This window comes from Bombus vancouverensis, chromosome 3 (assembly GCF_051014615.1).
Source record: "Bombus vancouverensis nearcticus chromosome 3, iyBomVanc1_principal, whole genome shotgun sequence".
Taxonomy (NCBI): domain Eukaryota; kingdom Metazoa; phylum Arthropoda; class Insecta; order Hymenoptera; family Apidae; genus Bombus; species Bombus vancouverensis.
Genome location: NC_134913.1, coordinates 21,182,894 through 21,202,723, shown reverse-complemented (window position 1 = coordinate 21,202,723; position 19,830 = coordinate 21,182,894). Strand labels below are relative to the sequence as shown.

The 19,830-nt window shown below is 40.2% G+C and overlaps 1 protein-coding gene and 1 long non-coding RNA gene across 10 annotated transcripts in view; one reads left to right on the top strand and one right to left on the bottom strand.

Moving 5' to 3' along the window:
- The window catches only part of C3G (C3G guanyl-nucleotide exchange factor), a 64,328-nt gene that overhangs the window by 38,204 nt on the left and 6,294 nt on the right, over positions 1 to 19,830 (bottom strand). For 5 of the 8 annotated variants that reach the window (XM_076617519.1, XM_076617518.1, XM_033335506.2 and 2 more), the window contains exon 1: positions 10,192 to 10,542. The exons of 2 other annotated variants lie outside the window; for them this stretch is intronic. In XM_076617519.1, coding sequence (XP_076473634.1) covers positions 10,192 to 10,375 — 184 coding nt within the window. In that variant the 5' untranslated portion in view covers positions 10,376 to 10,542. Of the gene's footprint in view, positions 1 to 10,191; positions 10,584 to 16,139; positions 16,974 to 19,830 lie in introns of those variants that run through there. One more of the 8 variants, XM_033335500.2, reaches the window with a different exon arrangement.
- Positions 12,420 to 14,295, top strand: LOC143302531 (uncharacterized). 2 transcript variants are annotated; one of them, XR_013058116.1, is made up of 3 exons: positions 12,420 to 13,144; positions 13,246 to 13,438; positions 13,577 to 14,295. It is a non-coding gene; the product is annotated as an uncharacterized LOC143302531 (long non-coding RNA). The 2 variants fall into 2 exon arrangements; XR_013058115.1 differs by having other exon boundaries at positions 13,204 to 13,438.

Sequence of the window (19,830 nt, the reverse complement as noted above, 5' to 3'; positions counted from 1 at the left end):
ACAGCGAACATTGATGATTCCAATTAAATCCAATATCGAACGATTTACAAGCGAATAAGTATGTATGTCAGTAGGTATACATATATTTGAAGACCGGAAAATTTGTGTAAATTTCACAGTATCGATCGTGATCCCCAAACATGGATTAAAAAAAATCTCAAATTTTGAAAATACCAATACCTATTATTACCGATCGATACCGCGACCACGTAAGGTAGATATATTGGACTTTACTTGACAAATACAGGACACATTCGATAGATAAAGAATCGGTTGGTCTATGATTTAACAAGCACCGATCCCTCGAACGTCGATCCACTCGGCCAAACAATAACCCCCGCTAAGAGCAATAACAACTCTGTTCGAATTCTCGCGATCTTCGCTCGAACGTCTCGCTCGCGGTTATGATCCAATAAACTAGTGTACATTTCCCGTAATTGGAAAGAGCATCGAGCCCTGAACATTTCGACGAATCGCTTGATATTGCAGTCTGGCATTAGGCTGATTCGACCCTGTGTGGATAAAAGGAGATAGCGTGGGACGAATATACGGATGAGTCAGACTTTCAGAAGTTGATTCTCGTTTGGCAATCCATTTATGCTTCGATGTACATTGTTGTACATGTATCCACCCACATTTCACGCGGCATTTCATTCGACGCAAAGCCGTTACCAGCCGCAGAACGTGACTATATTTGCTTAGAAGGTGGTGCATCGAGTAGTTGATTGCACGAGGGCTGCTTACAGAGAGCAAATACGATATCTTCTGAAAAATATTAACTCTGAGATATGATATTGTTGCCGCGTCAGTGCAGCAGGCGTCCGAGTCCATTGGAAAATGGGATAATAAAATGGGGGATGGGGTATGCTTGTTAGAATATGCGAACTAATTAAGACGCGACAGTTCGTCTAAAGATCGTATCGATCATCCGATTCAGACGACCGTACGTAACCTACTATTAACGACTAAATCTGACTCTAAAAAGGACAATCTATGGAAGAAATTGAAAAAATCAGACATTTCACGCGACTGATTAATATTACCGCATCTAGACGGTTAAGTAAATTTTTGTATTTTACCATTCTCTCACAATTTTATATTCTATGCAATCTCTTTATTATTCCGTGCAAATCTTGCAAATATCACTACCAATTTCCTCTTCCAAATTTCATGTTTCGTATAAAACGTATGGAAGGGATAGAGAGAGAGAGGGGGGGGGATGGAGCGGGAGAAATGGAAACAAGGGAAAGAAGATCTGTATCGATTGTTTGGTTAATCGCTGAAAATGGTTCGCGCGAAGGGGAATGCCCTAGTGGCTCTTAAAGGAAAGAAAGATGGAAAAAATAATCGCTTTAATGACGCCTATAGTTAATGCTATCATTGCGTTGCTTGGTTTAATGACGTTGAAGAGCCGCCGTTTTCCTTTGACCGCACGTTTTCTTGAGTTCGCAAATGGATCAACGCGAGACGGCACCGTCACATTCGGCGAGGTAAGGCCAACTCGCTAATTAATGCAGCTTTAGTTGCACACTTGGACAAGAGGAGAGGCTAAACGCGAGGCTTCTTCTACTCTGGACGAAGCGACGCCAGTATCTCTCAACTATGTAAGTATTCGTTAGCCGCTTTAATTCTTTGACCGTCTTTCCTCTTCGATCTTCGGACTCGTGTACTCGATCGTAGTTTATCTTTCATTCCCTTGGCTAACGATTGCCGGGGGTTCGGGCCCGTCGCGTGATCAACCATCGAAATTCGCATACGTCATGTAATTATCGCCTTTAAACTTTCGTACTTTCGTAGCGGTCACGTTTCTCCGTGTAAATTGCAATAAAAACAGTTGACGAGACAATTCCTTGAAAGTTGCCGATTTAATTTTGCAATTAAGTAATTTAAGTAAGTTAATTTTTTCGTCAGAGATTTTGCAGGAATAGAAAGACCACGGTAATATTTTAGCGATCGATATCGATGCGTAGAATATCCGTAAGATAGGTTTGACAACTTGCCATCATACCGTGGCGTAAAAGAGCTTGTGTAACCCAGGATAGGGATTTGTAATTAACTGATAGTTTCCAACATCCCGTAACAAAAATTCATTTCGTTTCGTAATCCCGTTAGCTGTATACGCTCCTTATTTATTGCCGATAAATCCGCTAACGCTACCCTTCGTAAATGATATAACGAATAAACGATATAAACGATCGTTAAGATTACTTAAACGATTAGATTATTTCGTTTAGTTTCGAAGAGTCCGAATTATCGCATGGTAATCGCGAGGAATATAAACGCAGGATCGTAAATCCTCGTAATCGTCTCTTGGTAGAATCTCAACGTTATCATTCTGCGAATATGGATGACAATACCAGTTGGTAGATGTAGTTACGCCCCGTATCCAAGCGGCTGAACGAACTGTAGCATTTTCTTATCTTCTTTACGTGCTTATCGTAATATAATGCTTATCGCCAATATCTCTACTGCATTTTTATATCGCAAACTGTATATATCTAGGTATAATAAGTACACTAACTATACTATGGGCATACGTATGTATGCACATGTACGTAAACTAATTTTCTCCTTTACGTACCTAAAGTCATTCGCAATTTTCATAAGCTCGAAGATTCAATTGTTGTTATTGTACCACTTCACACGCGCCATGTTATTGCCATTTAAGCCAATCATTTCTATTACGATACGAATAAAGTAAAATAGGAAATTTTCCTCAATTTTCCAACTGCTAATATGTATTTTTTATATGTTATTGGTGCTAATATGTTCTTGGTAAAATTTTTGCGGTGGCCTTTTTACATTCGTCGTCGTTCATCAGGAAAATACGGAAGAAGGCATCCTCGGAAGGTGCAAATACATTGCTCGCCTGTCCTCTGCAATCCCGGCGGCGCGGCGTCTAAATTGCGCTTTGTGTAAATCGTGAAATGCAAATTTGCTCGACTAAGCTTAACGACTCAGGGTCGTTTGGCAGGTAAAGTTTTCGCGTGCGAACATAAAAATGTAGTTGTGTAGGTTGGTAGAAAGTTGTGTTCGATCGGCTACCGAATCCAACGGTCGACCAAGTGGTTGACTGGCAAGCAATTTTCTGGCCCCAGTTGGCCAGAAAGTTGGTCGAACCGTCGATTTAGCTAGTCGAGTAAATTTGCAGTTACACGAAGCGACTTGGTAAAATTTCTCGCTAGTCGACCGCCTACAGTCGATCCGTCTGTAACCGTTCGAAGCCTCAAGTCCTAAGGCCTGTTACTTGTACAAGCAATGTATAGTTTATCGCGCCGACGCGACACCACGGCTCAACTAGAGACCGCTCTCTCTTTCCCTTTCCCACTCTCTTCTCGTTTTTCCTTATCTTTTTTAACGTCGCAATGTCAAAGCGTCCCCTCTAGAATACGATTACGTACGTCTTTTCCTTCGAATTTTCCAACCGACAACATCATCTCGTAGTAACGTACCAAAACCTTGAACACAAATTCTATCATAAAACGATAATTACACCGTGCTGAAAAATCAAATATCATTATTATAAATTCATCGATATAGGATACGAAATATAAAAGTCCAACGAAATGCGATCGTTGATCGATCGATCGCCGACCGAGTCGAAATTAAAAATTCATTCGTTGCACGATTCAACATGGATCGTGTAATGGGAAAAACGGCGGATTAATCGACAGTCGTTTATTCGCCTCTTCCCCGATGCGTTTTAAAGTCAAAGTTCCTGATACGTCGCGGTGGCGCGCCACGGTTGAATCGCAGAAATTATTCAAATCTGCCCTGGTTCAGAACCCCTGAGGTCACTGTCATTACCGATCATCGTATAGATACAGAGCCACAGGGGTAAACGTAATATTCCAGAACAATCCGCACCTGCGAATGCCAACTATGCCCTTGTCGATCGGCTGCCTATCGATTACCGAAGATTCTCGATAACATTCTTCGCTCGTGATAGATTTCATCGTGGTTCGAACTAAGCGGATTTGACTCGGCCGATTAAACACGATGGACCGAAGGACCATCGAGGACCTCGACGAAGAACGCGAACTTGAATTCATTGAAAAACTAGCGCAAGTGTATTATCTCGCAAAAGATGTATATTATTTATATGGCATTTTGTAAATAAATTCCCAAGCTCCTATTTACTTTGATCTTTGTTTGATTCTTGTTAAGATGAAGCTTTTGTGATCCCGAATGATTATCCGTCATCGAAATATCTAGTTTGGACAACGCGTATAATTATCGCTAGTACCGGCAATTAGACATCGTTGCTATCGTCGGACAACGAGCAAAATCACTATTAAAAGAAGAAAAATGAAAAGGAACTCAACCCATCGAATCGAATCTTTGCATTAAATTCCCCGCTGCGTGTCACGGATCGAGCAGAACGAGGGAGGAGCAACACCGCGAACAATTAACGAGTCTCTCGTGAAATTAGTGCGTCGCGTGTACTTACCATCGAACGGCATGTGCGATTGTTTGTCACGATTTTTCTTTTTTCTCTTTCTTTAGCAAGCCGATTGCTCCTCGCGTTCCTTCTGCGTGAAATCGAGACAAAGACAGAGTGAGGGGGAAGAGAGGGGGAGGGAAGGAGAGAGAGAGAGAGAGAGAGAGACCCGACAGCTCTACGATAATTAATCTCATTAGCGCGGAGGATTCGCGGACTAATGAGATGCCAGCGCACGATCTTGCCACGACGCGACGACACACGTTCCCTGATATTTTTCTTTCTCGCGCCTCTTTGATACAGTCCCCACGGGCCAACCAACCATCGCCCATCTCCAGCCTGATGTTCGCCAGGCATTTTTTAACGAGCAACACGCTGTTCGTTTCAACACGTAATTTTTCTTTTTCCTTTTCCCTTCATCCTCTCGTCGACCGTTGGAAGAAACTTTTAATTAGTCCCAGCGATTTCTCCGATGTTTCACCGAGACGTTCCTAAGCTTCCACGAGTAACCATAGGATCTGCAGCAGTGAGACGCGATGAAAAAAATCGAGCATAGAAGGTAGGATGGAACCGGTCCATGGTTTCATCTTTTTTCACCTTCCTTCTCCGACTTAGAAGACCGGTCTCGGCCCGCGGGCCGCTCTATCAGCGTCTACATTCCGCAACCAGTAGAGCAAAATTCACTTGGCTGGAAGTTGCTGCATGAATCGGAATCGACAACTGAAGAACCGAGCACGCTTAACGTTGGTGAAGGATAGAAAACGGAAGGAAACGCAAGGTTTTGGAAAGCCAGGTGGGGAGAGGACACAAAAAGAGAGCGAGAGAGCGAGAGAACAAGAGAGAGAGAGAGAGAGAGAAATGACCTACAGTGGGAAGAAATGGGTAAGAGACAATAGGAAATAGTAAAAAGGACACGGAGGTTGCCTAACTCCCTTTTCCATTTATTTCTACCGCCAACCGCCTACCCTGTTCCACGGTCTCGCTTCCTCTCTCCAACCCCCAACAAGGAATTTCGCGTTTCTTTAACTATTAAACAGCGTCCTAATACCTTACGGTTTACGGTGACGATATACAGCGATAACTACTGTCACCTAAAATCGTTGCCCTTTTTATCGCGTTGCGAAATTGTTCAGGCGATACGTATACCATTAAGGCGTTCAGGCGAATACCATTAAGAGTACAGCGATATTGTTCTCCGTTTACATTTTCTTTAGTCTTTTTACTTTCCCTCTCGTTGGTTCGTTAATAACTTGTTCACAGTTGAGAATACAGAACGCGTAAAACGTACAGAATAGGTGAAAGGAGTAGGTATTCGCGTGTTCAATGTAATGCATAGAATGGCATTACGATTAGAGGTAAATAGAGAGCATCGACGAAATTCTTTTTGAATGAAACTCTAGTTAAAATATATATAATAACAAATTTAAGGAAATAACGTGGATGTAGATTGGGCGTAGCAATATAAGACGCAGTAAATTCCTATAAATAAAGAAAAATTGGTGTCGATTGGTTCCCAAGCGTGTCATTGCGCGTTATATCGCAAACTTAATTAACGTTCAAACATTGTCAATTCTATCTGAAATTCTGAGAAATACTAATTTTTCAACTTTCTGTGCGTACGCATCATTTAAGAAGGCTGAATTTAACAAATTTGATCATCTTTCGCGAGTAAATTTTCTTTACTTTTTAAAGTATTACTTAAAGTGTTGTTACTTAAACTGTTACAACAACGAGAAGAAATTACTTTGAGATGAAAAAGTATTTGGCCAACGACTTCTTCGCTGTTCCACCTTCTACATGTTATATACGTGTGTACACAGATTCAGTTAGTTCATAGGCAGAAGCAAACGGTCTCGCGACCCTACCCTACGTACGACCTGTCGTCGAAGTTATCCCCCTGGCACGTTTCCGAAGCTCGCGAAACCCCCGAAACCCCGCGGAGAAGTGTAAATGCACTTTGCCAAACAGCGATAAATATTCTCCTCTTCTCGCTGGAAAATTATCGATGCGTTGACGTTAAACTCTTTCCCCGCGGAAAGCGAATCTCTTGTAATTTTTGACTACCGAGGAGAAACGTAAAGAGTAAAGAGTTACACCGATCCGTGTGTCTTGAGATTTACTGGGCAAACTTGCTGAATAAGTATACGGCCGCGGCGTGTCGTTCTAATGCCAACGTCAACTTTGTCTTTACCGCGAAACACAATGTACGTTATCGGATTAAACGGTCGCGCGTGCCAATGGCGAGATTCGATTGCTCGCTTGTCAATAGTGTGCAAAAGTGATTGAAAACTCTGGCCAAGAGGACTCTTCTATAACGTCTTGATCAAAGCAGGCAGTGGTTTACACCCTGCGGCGCGGCGTGTACGGCTACCCTCGTAAAACAAGCTTGCTGCCCTGCGATTCTGCTTGATGCGTTATATGCTCGTGTAGAAGAAAAACGCATGGTTCGTACCGACGTGAGCAAGAAAATGCCATCGAACGGAACAAGTTTATTCGGCCTGAATTAGAAGCTGAACTAGAGGATGAACCAGAGAAATGGAAGAGGCCGATTTTTCGATCAAATGTCAATGCCCTGTTTCCAAACTGATTCTTTGTTATCTCGTTTAAATTACTTTTATGTCGAAATTTCGTAATCCTGTAATTCGGAATCTTTCTCATCGGTAGTTGTACGGTAAACGTTTTACGACAATGGTGAATCCATTATTAACGAAGGAATCGAAGCGACGATCTCTCTCACGTCCAGCGAAATATCGATTAAATATTTCGATATTGTAATAAATGTTTCAAGTATCGTGTGAAATTATTCTCAATTAATTGGTAGTTCAATTTTCTAAACGAGAGCAGCTCTAGATAATCCGTAACGAGAATAACCCGGCTTGTAGGGTTCTCTTTATTTTACAAGTGGTGAAACCACCATTTCTAAAATAGATGACGCTCAAAATAACGATAAATGTCGGAAAGGTTTGGAAATTTGATGTAAATCGCAAGATCAGAATCGCAAGATCGAACGTTTGAAGGAGAGGAAAAAAAAACAGGTAACAAGTTAAAAAGCATGCACAAACGAATATTTTCATTAGCCTTGTCGAATCGTTTATTCGCTTAATTATCTTTTATTAGCGAATAATTATTTTATGTAGTCCCGTTAAAAGGAATTTAGCTTTCTTCCAAAACGTCCGCGATTAGTATTTCAAATAGAAAATTCCTACTCGTGAGAGTGTTGGCTGCAACGAGTTCCATGAATGCAGATTACACGGCCGCGTCGAGTCGGCAAGATCGCTTCTTTCTCTAGGAAAGTAGATTCATTTCAGAAGAGACAGGAGATAAAAACTTGAATATAGGAAAAGCGTCTTGATAAACCAATATTCCGCGCCCGTATTACCTACGAATATGTACAAACTAATACTAAACTAATTCGACGTAAAACTATTTACTATTAAAAATACAATCTTAAATCAATCAATACGAATTAAAAGTATAATGTTTTATCATGCTAAACCGTAGCGTATCCTATAATAGTAATTTTATCCTATATCCTCGTGTTATTTGTTCTTTTTGTTTATGGCATTTTTCAATTTCTATTTTGAGAATTGGAGTAACTGAAAAAGAAGCGACGCGATGCAGTATCTATCGATACTATTTTTGCAGAATATAATCTGCTGCATTCGTGTACTTGCGTGTACGTAAATGAAACGCGCCAGACGAAGCGCATAGTATTGTATTAACCGTTTCTTATTCAGATAGTAAACTAATCGTAGGTAACGTTTATAGACATATAAGATATAATAGACATATAAGAAGAAATAAGATGGATCTAAGAATAGGCTGGGCAATTTCAAAATATTTTATTATATTTCAGATATCGGACTAGGTTGAAAGCATGATATCCACGCGTTAATTTCAGACGTTAATTTTTGGACAATCGACGTTTCGCCTGTATCACAACCGTATTCGAAACTTAATTCGAACTTGCAATTCATCCTATTCAGATCTCGCTTAAACAGTGCGTGACCCGCAAACAATCGCATTGCGTTCCGCCGTCTTTCAAAATCAACTATGGTCAGTTCGGTTTAATTTTCGGCTGGGCATCGGCAAACTTTATCATTGCATTAATTACCGTGCGTCCTGGCTCGTGTTTGTTAATGTTGCACCCTCTCGCGCGCATTTGTTTACAGGCAGGAGTAAACGTTGCGGTTCGCATAATAATCTGCGTATCGCGTATTTATGAACGAATCCGTGCAAGTTTCTGCGTTTCCAGGAAACGACGATATTTCACGATATTTTCCGATATTTGCCGCAGGAGAACGGTATTCACGGAATCTGACTTCCGTTTCTAGTTGACGATAGTAGCTCAAGTTTGAATATCTCATGATCTAATGGAAGGAAAAGGGCCTAAGAAACATCAACTTAACTATGGACAATGTTGCGAGAGCCGAGGCGCTGTCGGGTCTATTAAGGTGTCCTCGGTCTTTACAAGTGCCTAGTTTCGTTAGAAAAAACCTACCTGACCCTGGCTACGAGCGTCTGCGGAACACGTGTGCTTGGGCCTAGCAAAAGACAAAAGAGATGCGACAACGGCCAGAGAGTTAGTTGAGAAGTAGAGTGTGAGTCGACGTACGACGATATTGTAGTCGGTCCTGTTGTTATCGAGTATCGCTTATTAAACTACTCTAAACTCTAAATCTACCATCATCACTTGTCCTTACTCTAAGAATCCATACGTTACTACATCTTTGTCACCCATGTACTATATTCTTATACACTTTATAGAGAGAAATTTCCATAATTTTCAAAGTGACCTTGTTGCATCTCGAAAGAAACACTTGGTCTTAAAAGTCAAGGATCAGCCGTCAACCGTTAAACGTGGAGCAAACGCAAAACGTTCTGTTTACACGTTCGTACCGAGTTTAAAATCACGTTGTTCGAAAATGGTTTGCCAATGGTAGAAAGCGGGGCGCGAGAACGCAGCAATTTGTAGCGCACCGCTAGCCCAGGGGGAAATCACTGGCTTGTGTATACCTTATGCACAACCGTAGGGGGTGGAGCACGATGGTGTACAGTACATCGGTGTATGCACCGTACACCCCGGACCGCGGAGGCGTTAATAGCTGAAGGTGGCTACCGGCAGTGCTTAATATGATTGACAGCACGAGCGTGGCTATGGCATATTTAGTGCGGCCAAACTCGCTTCTATAACGCGGTTATCCCAAGTTTAATTACTCTAACAGATATTCCGGAAACGTCGATAGCGTTTGGCCGGTGAATATTCCGCGAAGAATGTATCCTGTTGAATTTAATTGTCCTGGATGACGCGACGGTACGCGGTACAACGGCAAGGGTTGACTTTGCCTTGAACAAAATTAGATAGCGCGATAGATAGTACAGATAGAAGTATACGATTGCAAGACTAACGATGTAAATGAAAATTCCTGTGAATCGTAAGCGCACGAAAAACTACTCACGATACGGTGCAACTAAAGCAGGGTAAACTCGAACGTGATCTTGAACGTAATCTTGAACGTAATCTTGAACGTAATCTTGAACGTGATTCGAGCGTATTCGATGAAGACGAGAAACCGGGTTTCTAAGCAGAACCGCGTGACTAAATTTCCTCGAGTAACAAAGAAATCAAGAACGGGGAATGTTCTGCCTTGACTGCGACTGCGAGAGTTCTTTTAAACATTCGACTCGTTCGGCCAACCACAACACGGAATATATCATGCCCTTAACCTGAATTTCTTTTTTCCAATTACCTTTCAAGCTGCAGGTCGATATGGAACCGGAAAGGGTCTTGGCGTGATTGGTCACGGCCAACAGCAGAGGCGTGGCAGTGATGAAGCTCTTCGACTTCGGCACGAACCCCTTCTGCACCGCATAGCTACGTGTGCGTCGCCGGAAGATCGGCGAGTCGAGGAAGCTGTCGTCGTACTGTGGCATTTTAAGAAGCTATTCCATTAAGAACCACGATGGATCCTCGTAACACGGATCACAATCGGTGTTTGTTGTTTCACTGGGTTTTCCGAGCACAATCCTTTTTCTCATATTGTACCAACGATAAAGCACATTGCACAATTTGACGGGTAACTGGATCGAGTCATCAGCGAATTGGAAATTTGTCGATGGTAGTCGGTCTTTCTTGAAATTGCTGTTTACACAGATTCTTTATTTACCACTGCCGCTACTAATATTTGAGCATTTGTCTTTGCGTAAACAAAGGAAGAATGTTTCATTGATTTCAACGGAGATTTATTAATTTTTCGTTGAAACGAAAGCGTTAAGAGCTAATCGCCACTGGCTATAAGAATGAATTGTTTGATAACGACGCAATGGTAAAAGCGATAAAGCGAAGCAGCACCGCGATAAATATACCAAGTAGCACGCGAGGAATATATATCGTAGACGCAGGCTGACGGTTCTTTTTTTATTTCTCATTCTATCGCATAGCACGTTGTACCACGAATTCGTTCGATTTAACGCAAAAACATCTCGATGATCCGTTCTTTCAACAGACACACACATACACACGGTAGAGAACGGTAGTACCGGACTATAGTTATCGATGATCACTATCGAACAACAGCAACGTTTCTTAACGTAAGCTTATTAAGAAACACCCGTATGTAATTATACACGCATGATCTCACGAATAGTAGGTATATTTAGCAAGTGACTACAAGTTCATGCTGTATACTGTAAACAGATAACACCGGGCGACGATACACCGTTTCTTGAACTTTAATTCTACGCTGACAACGAGTGGCGGATAATTTATAATTGACGATAAGCGATATAATTTTAAGATACGGTCGTGCTTGAAGAAATGCGATTATTTAGGATTTAGAGTAATTCGCATAACGGTTAATAGGAAATTTCCAAGCTCACTGGAATATATATGGTATATATGGTATGTGAAAATAGGAAACGAGTGAATTTTGAAATGTTTTATTTCGTAATTTTAACGTGCTCCGTCGTATTTTATCATTTTATCGTACAATTGAATCGAAGTAAATTTTAGATGCGTGTAGTTTAGAGTAAAACGTTCGAACGGTAAGAATTGCAACGAATTTGAACGGAGATTCCGCAGTGCTTCGTGAAATGATCGTTGAACGATACAGGTAGAAAAGCTGAAAAAGCTTAAATCGAGCCACACCGATGACAGTACCGCGCCTAAATATACGTGCAATGTTACATTTAGCGGCCTCGAGTACATATGTATATATGTACTATAGCAAAGTGGAGTATGTACCGAATTCCAGGATGTCTATTTTAACGCGACGGATCTTCCGTTACGATTTCTTACCGCGCTTCCTAGTTTTTCATGCAACCTCGTAGATACAGTAACACGATATTACCGTTTGCTCTATATGTTATCATCGTGTAAATGCAATAATATAAAATTCAATAGTACGAATAGCCTGCTACTACTGACAGCATCGAATTATTTCGAGCGATATTTGTATAATATATTTATTTGGTTCAACGTTCAATTTATTTGGTTTTCAAGCTTGGGAAAAGACGAAAGCCGAGACAAGTTCTGGCGTAAAACGAATGTCTTTAATGCTAGGAAATGTTTCAATGCAATGGCTTTCTAATTTGCTCTTTTTTCTTTTTTTCCTTTTTCTAGACACCGAGCAGATCGATGTACCCGCGTTGCCTGATAAGCTGTGAAATATAACCCACGACTCGTTTAAATTCGTTTAAATTCTATAACAATAATAGGAAACGTTTGAATCTGCTACGTTGATACGAGATGCCTTACAAACACTAGGGGCGGTGGATATTTAGCATAAAAATCTGCCAACGTAAAACAAAGTTTTAAATTTCTAATTACTTTGCAATTCCAAACAGAACTTATCTCTCCAATTCTTTAGTCACCTTCAAAAATCAATAAGAACTCAAACTCTAACTAAACAAGTCGAAAATCTTCTAATAAAGCGGTAAAATATTTCATCGTAAAATATTTCATCAAAAATCATGAATACGTTCTAACAAACATTCGTTAAACCATATGATCTTGATCATATTGATTATAAAGCTTGATCAGACTGGATCGAGTTTATGAAATGGAATTACCGGTTGATAAAAATGCATCGATCAAGAGCCGCGCTATACGTAATACGTAGTACGTATGATATAATGTGAAGCGGCGAGATACTTGGAGATTCCGTCAGTTTTCACGACAAACGATCCACGGTTGCTGAAGCGGCAAGTCGACCTTTTCTCCACCTTCAACCGCCCTGATCGCGATTCCGCCATCGCTTTTTACCGCTTTCCGAACGACTATGATTCGATACAAGACCAGGAGGCCAATCGTGTAACGTAACTAGTTCCACGCTGGACTGAACACAAGGACCAAGTTTTTCTGGCTTACTTGCTCTCGTTAAATTATCGAGTTTTCTGGCCAAATTTATACATACGAGGCAACGACTTCAAACCTTTGTCGAAGAAATGAAACGTGGCTGCCTCGTTAGGTAACCTATTGGTGAAATAAGGGTGAAACGAACCGTAAAAAGAACAAAAATGGGTGATACGGTGGATATATGTATGTATTGTTATAAGCTAGATAATGCAAAGAGAAAAAGAAATACGGTGTTTGAAAGACACATGCGGGGTAAAACAGAAAATAGGTACATGTAGAAAACAGTGAATAAAATGCGCACATATTCAACTAGAGAGGAAATATTTTATTTATGGATACGTACGTATGTAAGTATAGTGCTATATCTTAATGTTTGGAAACATACAGATTTTTCTATCATTAACAGGTATGTCGACAATAATTTTCACGTTTCTCCTACTGTTAATAGCGCGACTGAATGAAAAACTGATCATAGTAACGAAACAGTGGCAAAGCTTATGGAAAACGAAGCTTGGTAAAATAGGACATTCTTCCGAGAACTAGTATCATATTGCACGGAAGGACGAACATTTCTTTAAGTAAACTCCAGTTAAATTAACCGCTTGGTATGCACACAGGCGATATATCACGAAACGCTCTAGGTCAGCCTAAAACTTACTTACTCTTTATTTGTAGCACGTTTTATGTTTAGGATTGGTCGAAAACTGATTTTTACCCTCAATATTCGCAACTAAAAGCACATAAAATGTCTCATATATCTAATATTTGTATGTTTATAGGTGTCATTTCGGATAAAGGAAAGAGAAAAAGAGAAAGATTTATTTCTAAAAATACAACGTATTCTGTGTTTAAAATCTTTTAACGCGGTTAATCCCGTCGATAAAAATAAATTTCTGTTATTTGGAGGAGCCGTACTACTCGAGAGATATGCAAAATATCTCGTCTATAAATGTAAGAAGAAATGTAAGAATCTGTATTGAAAGTGTTAAAGTAAGTAAGTGTCAGCTCTAAACGTGAACGTTTAGAGAAACGTCTGAAGCACGATAGAACCACGATCGACGATTCTCTCTTAGCAGTACGTTGTCGAATAACAACAAATTAGCCGACTTTGGTAAAGTACCAACGTCCTAACCTAACCCCAAGAACAATCTTGACTACAAACCGGTGCAATTATTTAGCATACTCTTCGACAGCCTTGTAATTATGCAGAGCCGCGGGAATTTCGCGACGGACCGAAACTTCCTGATTAATAATAATCGTAATTAGCGATGATGAACTTGCGATCCAGTTATACTCGGCTTCCTGTCACGCCTAAGACTTTGCATTATTTTTCGAATTGGACGATCCATTGGTGCGATTCGCGCGATTTTCTCTTGCGTTTGACGTGGAACTTGAAGATCGATAGGACTTTTAGCGTGGAAACAATAAGAGGAGTTAATGCTGACCAGCGAACGAAAAATAAAATCATAATTTTTAAATAAAAATTTATCATCCTGGACTGGTTTTTTTATTTCCTTCCATCTGCCCCTGGTGTTTTTGTTTCTCCTCTGATCTTTTTTAAATCCGTTTACGGCCGATTAATTCAGTTAACTTTTATTCTTTCTAATTAAATTTCATTGGTTTGCACGATTAAGACACGGCCAATGACAGAATATTTAAATGCAACTAACGACACACAACTTCCATATTATAGCATATAGAATCTATTAGTTATATAATAATTAAATAGTTTGACTCTGCTGTTGATACGATTATTTCGTTTTATCCGTTAATCATCTTTGTCGCAATTTTGAAATTGCTTAATTGATTAAATTATCTCGGCTGGAAAAACGTTTCTCTTTAATTCATTGAATTAATGAACGAATTATTTCCAAAGTTTCCAAGTGGGTTGCTGTTTAATTGTTCAAAGAATGAAAAGTAATCGCTTCGATGTCGCTTATCGTCGTCATCTTTGACCGCAGAACGTCGTTCGCACGGATTAAAACGCATATCGGTCGCTGCGCCGGCTTCTATTCAGCTAACTAATCGGGCCTTGATCGTTTATTACGCAGCATCTGTGCGCCGTTTGCTCCAGATCGTCTGACGTGTCGCGATCTAGGTCGTCAAGAGCATCGCGTAGATCTTTTAATCACCACTTTGCGGAAAAACACGCTCGATCTCAGCGAAACGAAACGAAACGGCTGGAGGGAAAGATTCGACGATATCGGTTGATCGGAACGTTGGTTACGCGAATCCGTAAATTGCGTACGACCACTTCAGTTTGCTTATGCACATGTCGCGACATTTTCGCGAGCGAGCTCTAACGTAAGCGAGATGTTTGCGCGTTAAAAATCTGTGCGACGCGACGTCGTGTCGTCACAATGCCGAATTGACTCGAACCGCTCGAACCGCTCGAACCGCTGGAATCGCTCGAATTGTAAATGCCGACAATGAGTAAACGACGGTGTATAAATTCGGCAATTAACGATTAAGCATTTCGATAGGAAGACCTGCGAAATGTCCAATGTCTTCAAGGGCGAATTTATCAAGTCCATAAAGAAACAATTAGTTTTAACTTTTCACTTATTGGATATTGAAATACATGTATAAATGTTATTAAGCGAGACGGACAATATTTTTTTAAATGATCGAGAATTATATTTATCATCGTTTTCTAACTATAACGTAGTATAGAACATTCGCTCTGTTTAATCGTTCAGTACGAAATATATTGAATTTTATATTTTATATCATATAATGGTTTTTCCACTTTTTTCAAAAAGTTCCGTTTCGGAAAAGGAGACGATTCAACGATCGACTTTTTTATCCATTGATTCGTGTTATTTATTTAGAGAGAAATGGTAAAAAAGGCTTGATGAAATGGCGGAATAAATAAGCTGTGATTGTATTAAAACATAGTCTGGATTACTTGCGGAACCCGAACGAAGAAAAACAACCAAGATTAACTATTAAATATAAGACGGAATTTTCGTCCAAGTATTTGATTAAAAACATGCACTCGACGCGCTACTAAACTTTAACTGTGACCAACGTTTTTTACGCGGCTCTACGTTACATATATATTCTTCTTGTATATTTTTTCTTTCTCACTATTCTGATCATGAGATCACTTAACCGTTCGATGAATTTTCATATTTTCGTTGAAACGTTGTTGTTCTTTTCAGAGAAACGTGTACACACACAAACCACATGCAATACTAGCAATTTATGTGATAATCTCTCTCCATATAGTATAATTAGAAAAATGATGTCAGCCTTATCTATGCTTTTCACTTTATTCGGCAAATTTATTCGAATTTCTTTATCTTCTCTAAAAAAAGAATCATTATAAATAAATCTTACGATCCATTGACAAGCATCATCGGCAGAGTCAGTCCCATGCCACTTTCATTCATCGCATTTTATTCGTCGTTCAACATGAAACACCGCTGTTATTTGATCTGGAAAACGAGTGAATAACGAGTAAAACCGAGCCACCGATCGAACAAATCAACATTAGTTGTTACTGCGACACACTTTTACGTTTAAATATAAACGTTACTTGCATTGAGAATTTCGTTTTCAAACACCAAAAGTAAATTCTCAATTTTCTTCGTCGCACATCCATTTCGAACTAGTCGATTTTAAAGAAAATCCACTTTACACCAACTTAGTAAAAATGAGTTCTAAGTGAAGAAGAAGGAACGTCGAGCAATTGTTTACTTGGTGTAACTAGGCACAGGAATTATCCTAGAGCTTCCAAGTCGTCGATCGTGAAGTGATTCGCTATTGTTCGTGGAAAAGAATCGAGAGCTTTACTTTCAACGACTAACTCGATACACGCTGTTCCCGAGTTTTGAAATGCTCGGGAATCGCCACGAAGCGATAAACCGAGAAACCGTGCTTTTCGCGTAACACCAGATACTGTCCTAAAATCCTCGATCGATCGGCAAAGATTATTATCAAGATGTATAAAAAATACATTAATATTTACTACAATCTGCAGGTTTTTACGTAGGTATTTGATATTCACCAGGACGAAAGGCTATGAGAAGATAAAGATGAGAATAAAAGAAATGTTACTTGTTATACGACGCGATGTACATTGTTAGAAACATTCCGATTTCTAGTTAGAAACTGATCGATGGATTTATTACTCGACGAAGCTCCGTTTTGGTGGAAGATCGCGGAACAACTAAAGATTCGCTCTCGGAAAGCTTTGCCTCTGATGTAACGCGATACATCTATATTACACACCATCAACCATGGAACTTGGATCAACGCAATGTGAATCGTGAAAAACTGATGTACTTATCGTGGAGATTAGTACCGCAATTTTACATATCCGCCATTGATTTCTTAATAAGCTAATCCGACATATGAAAAGCTTTAGTATTCGTATCGAATTTGCGAATCTTCCCCTAATCTTCGTATTACAAAACTTTGTTAAACCGCTGATCATTGCTGCTAGATGTATCGTCTCTATCTTCGAATACGAATTAATCTATTAATCTTTACATTGCGACGAATCCTCCAAAGATTTTGACAATAAATAATAGTAGATGATAGTGGACGATGTTTTATGCTTTAGTAAGAAATCTTTTAGCCCATAAAGTTTAAAATTGACAAAGATAAGGTAATTTTGATCAAGTCGCTTCATTTTCGTTCTTGCAAACGTATATGTAACATAATGTATTTTTAATAGGACTTTGATGTTGCATTAAGAGGCGAAAAGATTCCTAAATGAATTATGTTTGTGACATTGGCGATTAGTATAACGATTGGCTGATTATCTTTTCTATCAACGAATTAAAGATGAGGAATTTTTACGTCTAGTGAATAACTGAATAACCGAATCCATCTTGTCAGACGTGGGAACGGAAAGTTGATCAAAATTTCACACGAATCTTGATGTTGATTTACCTTGATTTCTATCATTTTCCAAACTGTAAATCTACAAAGTTTTAGCAAGATAACACGAATCTTCCTATATTTAATGCACCTCGTTTTATCCACTTTCCATCGATGCAAAAACCATCAATATCCACGCAGTCGTACGATCGTAGAAAAGGTAAGAATCGATCCACTTCACCACGGCAAATATATATCCACTAAAAAACTAATCACTCGTTAGAGACACACTGCGTCTATCTCGAACACGGATTGTTGCTCGCGTCGATTCATCTTCCATAAATCTCCTCATTGTGTATTTTCTGGAAGATTGGAATCTCTACTTTCGAAGTAATAGTCCATACACTTTCTCCAAAGCGCGAACAATTACATAAAACCGATATACCTACGTAAAACGGATTCGCCACGATTGTTACAACCAAGTTTCTATACCAGCATCTAGATTTCTTTAACGTAACTCATTTTTACAACAGTAATCCATCTTCTACGATTAACGCGATCAACGATCGAGAACTTTTACCTTCAGCTCTATATTATCCTTCGGAAAAACGTAATCAGTCTGAAACGAATTTTCACACCAAGCCAACACGATTCTCCGATCTGTGCACCGTAGTGTCCCTTAGTTTCCACCGTGCGTTGACGCGATCGATCACAAAAAACTAATCCGAATTGATCGATCAGCTGAAATTCGTCAGGATGTTGAAAATCTCACCGAAAAACTTCACCGACTGTTCCCCGACGTCGTCGTTTCGTTGTGTTCGACGTTTAGACGAGTGCGTTGGAGACGTCTACGAAAGAGCACCGAGCGTAAATCTGGTCCGCGGATCGGATTCCAAACAGGTCCGTCCGAGTTTAAACGACAGAGTCAAAGAGAGGCAAGTCGCACGCGAATCCGGAGGTGAACCGCGGCTAATACTCGTGGACCGTCCACTAGCAGGATCGCCCAGTAATATCTGTGACTTTGGCCGGGAAAGAAGGCTTGTCTATTTTAACGGGTCAGAGAGACAGAGAGAGAGAGAGAGAGAGAGAGAGGATCGCGCGCGCGCGTGCACAGTCTAGCCTCGCAAAGGTCTGCGCGGTAGAATGAGACACAAGAAGATACAAAGAGGAGACGAGACAAAAGGCCACGCACATAGGCAGCCGCTCTTACGCTCGTTCTTTATTTCGCCGAGCAGAGCCGAGAAGAGAAAGAGAAGAGAAAGAGAAGAGAAAGGCAAGAGAAAGGCAAGAGGAAGAGAAGAAAAAGAGAAGAGAGAGCGAGGAGAGGAGACGAGGAATTGAGAAGCAGAGAAGGAGGCGGCACAATTTATTTGCGGACCCCTGCAGCACTGTGTCAGCGTGCGATGGCTAGAACTAGTTTTCTTCCTCCTCTTTTTCTCGTTTCATCTCGCTCGCCGTTCTTTGCTTCTCGTCTTCGTCGACGATGCAATGGACATTGTCATTGCCATTGCACCATAAATTGGTTTAGCTCGCGTAAGAAAACGACCGTGCAGATTATAATTTTCCTCCAGTCAAAGCTTTCCTTTCCTCTTGATTAGGTGTCATGCTTCGAACGATCGGTCACTTACCTTCGAACAAAGATCTCTGGCTTGTGGCTAATCACTTTTTTTTTTGTTTTTTTGGTTGTCGTTCTTAAAGATTATATTGCATTATTAATTTTTCTACAGTTTCACCGACAAAGAGTTGCAGGTGATTAAAAGAATTAACGGATAAAGTCGCGAAATCCCACCCTCCCCTCCTCCCAGTGGCCAATCGGCACGAAATTTGTGAGGGTTGATGGAACTAGAGAGAACGAAATAGCGAACTCCACATATAATAAATTTGAACCTCAGGTACTAGTTAATTTCCGAGATATTAGTAAAAAATTTTTAGCGTTATACATCGAATTCTGCCTATACCCGCTATAGTTAATAGTTATCTCGGCGACTCGTCGAATAGCCAGTGATACGTAATAATACAATAACGATATCGACCTCAGTACTTGTAGGATATTCCGCGTAAAACAGGTTACTGTAACTTTGGTCGCCCAAACACACGCACGTTTCATGTTCCATTTAAACATTCTCTAAAGTGATTAGGCAATCAAATGCTTGATCATTTTGCGGCCGGCTAACCCAATCCAGCTTGAAAACCGAGGCCGATC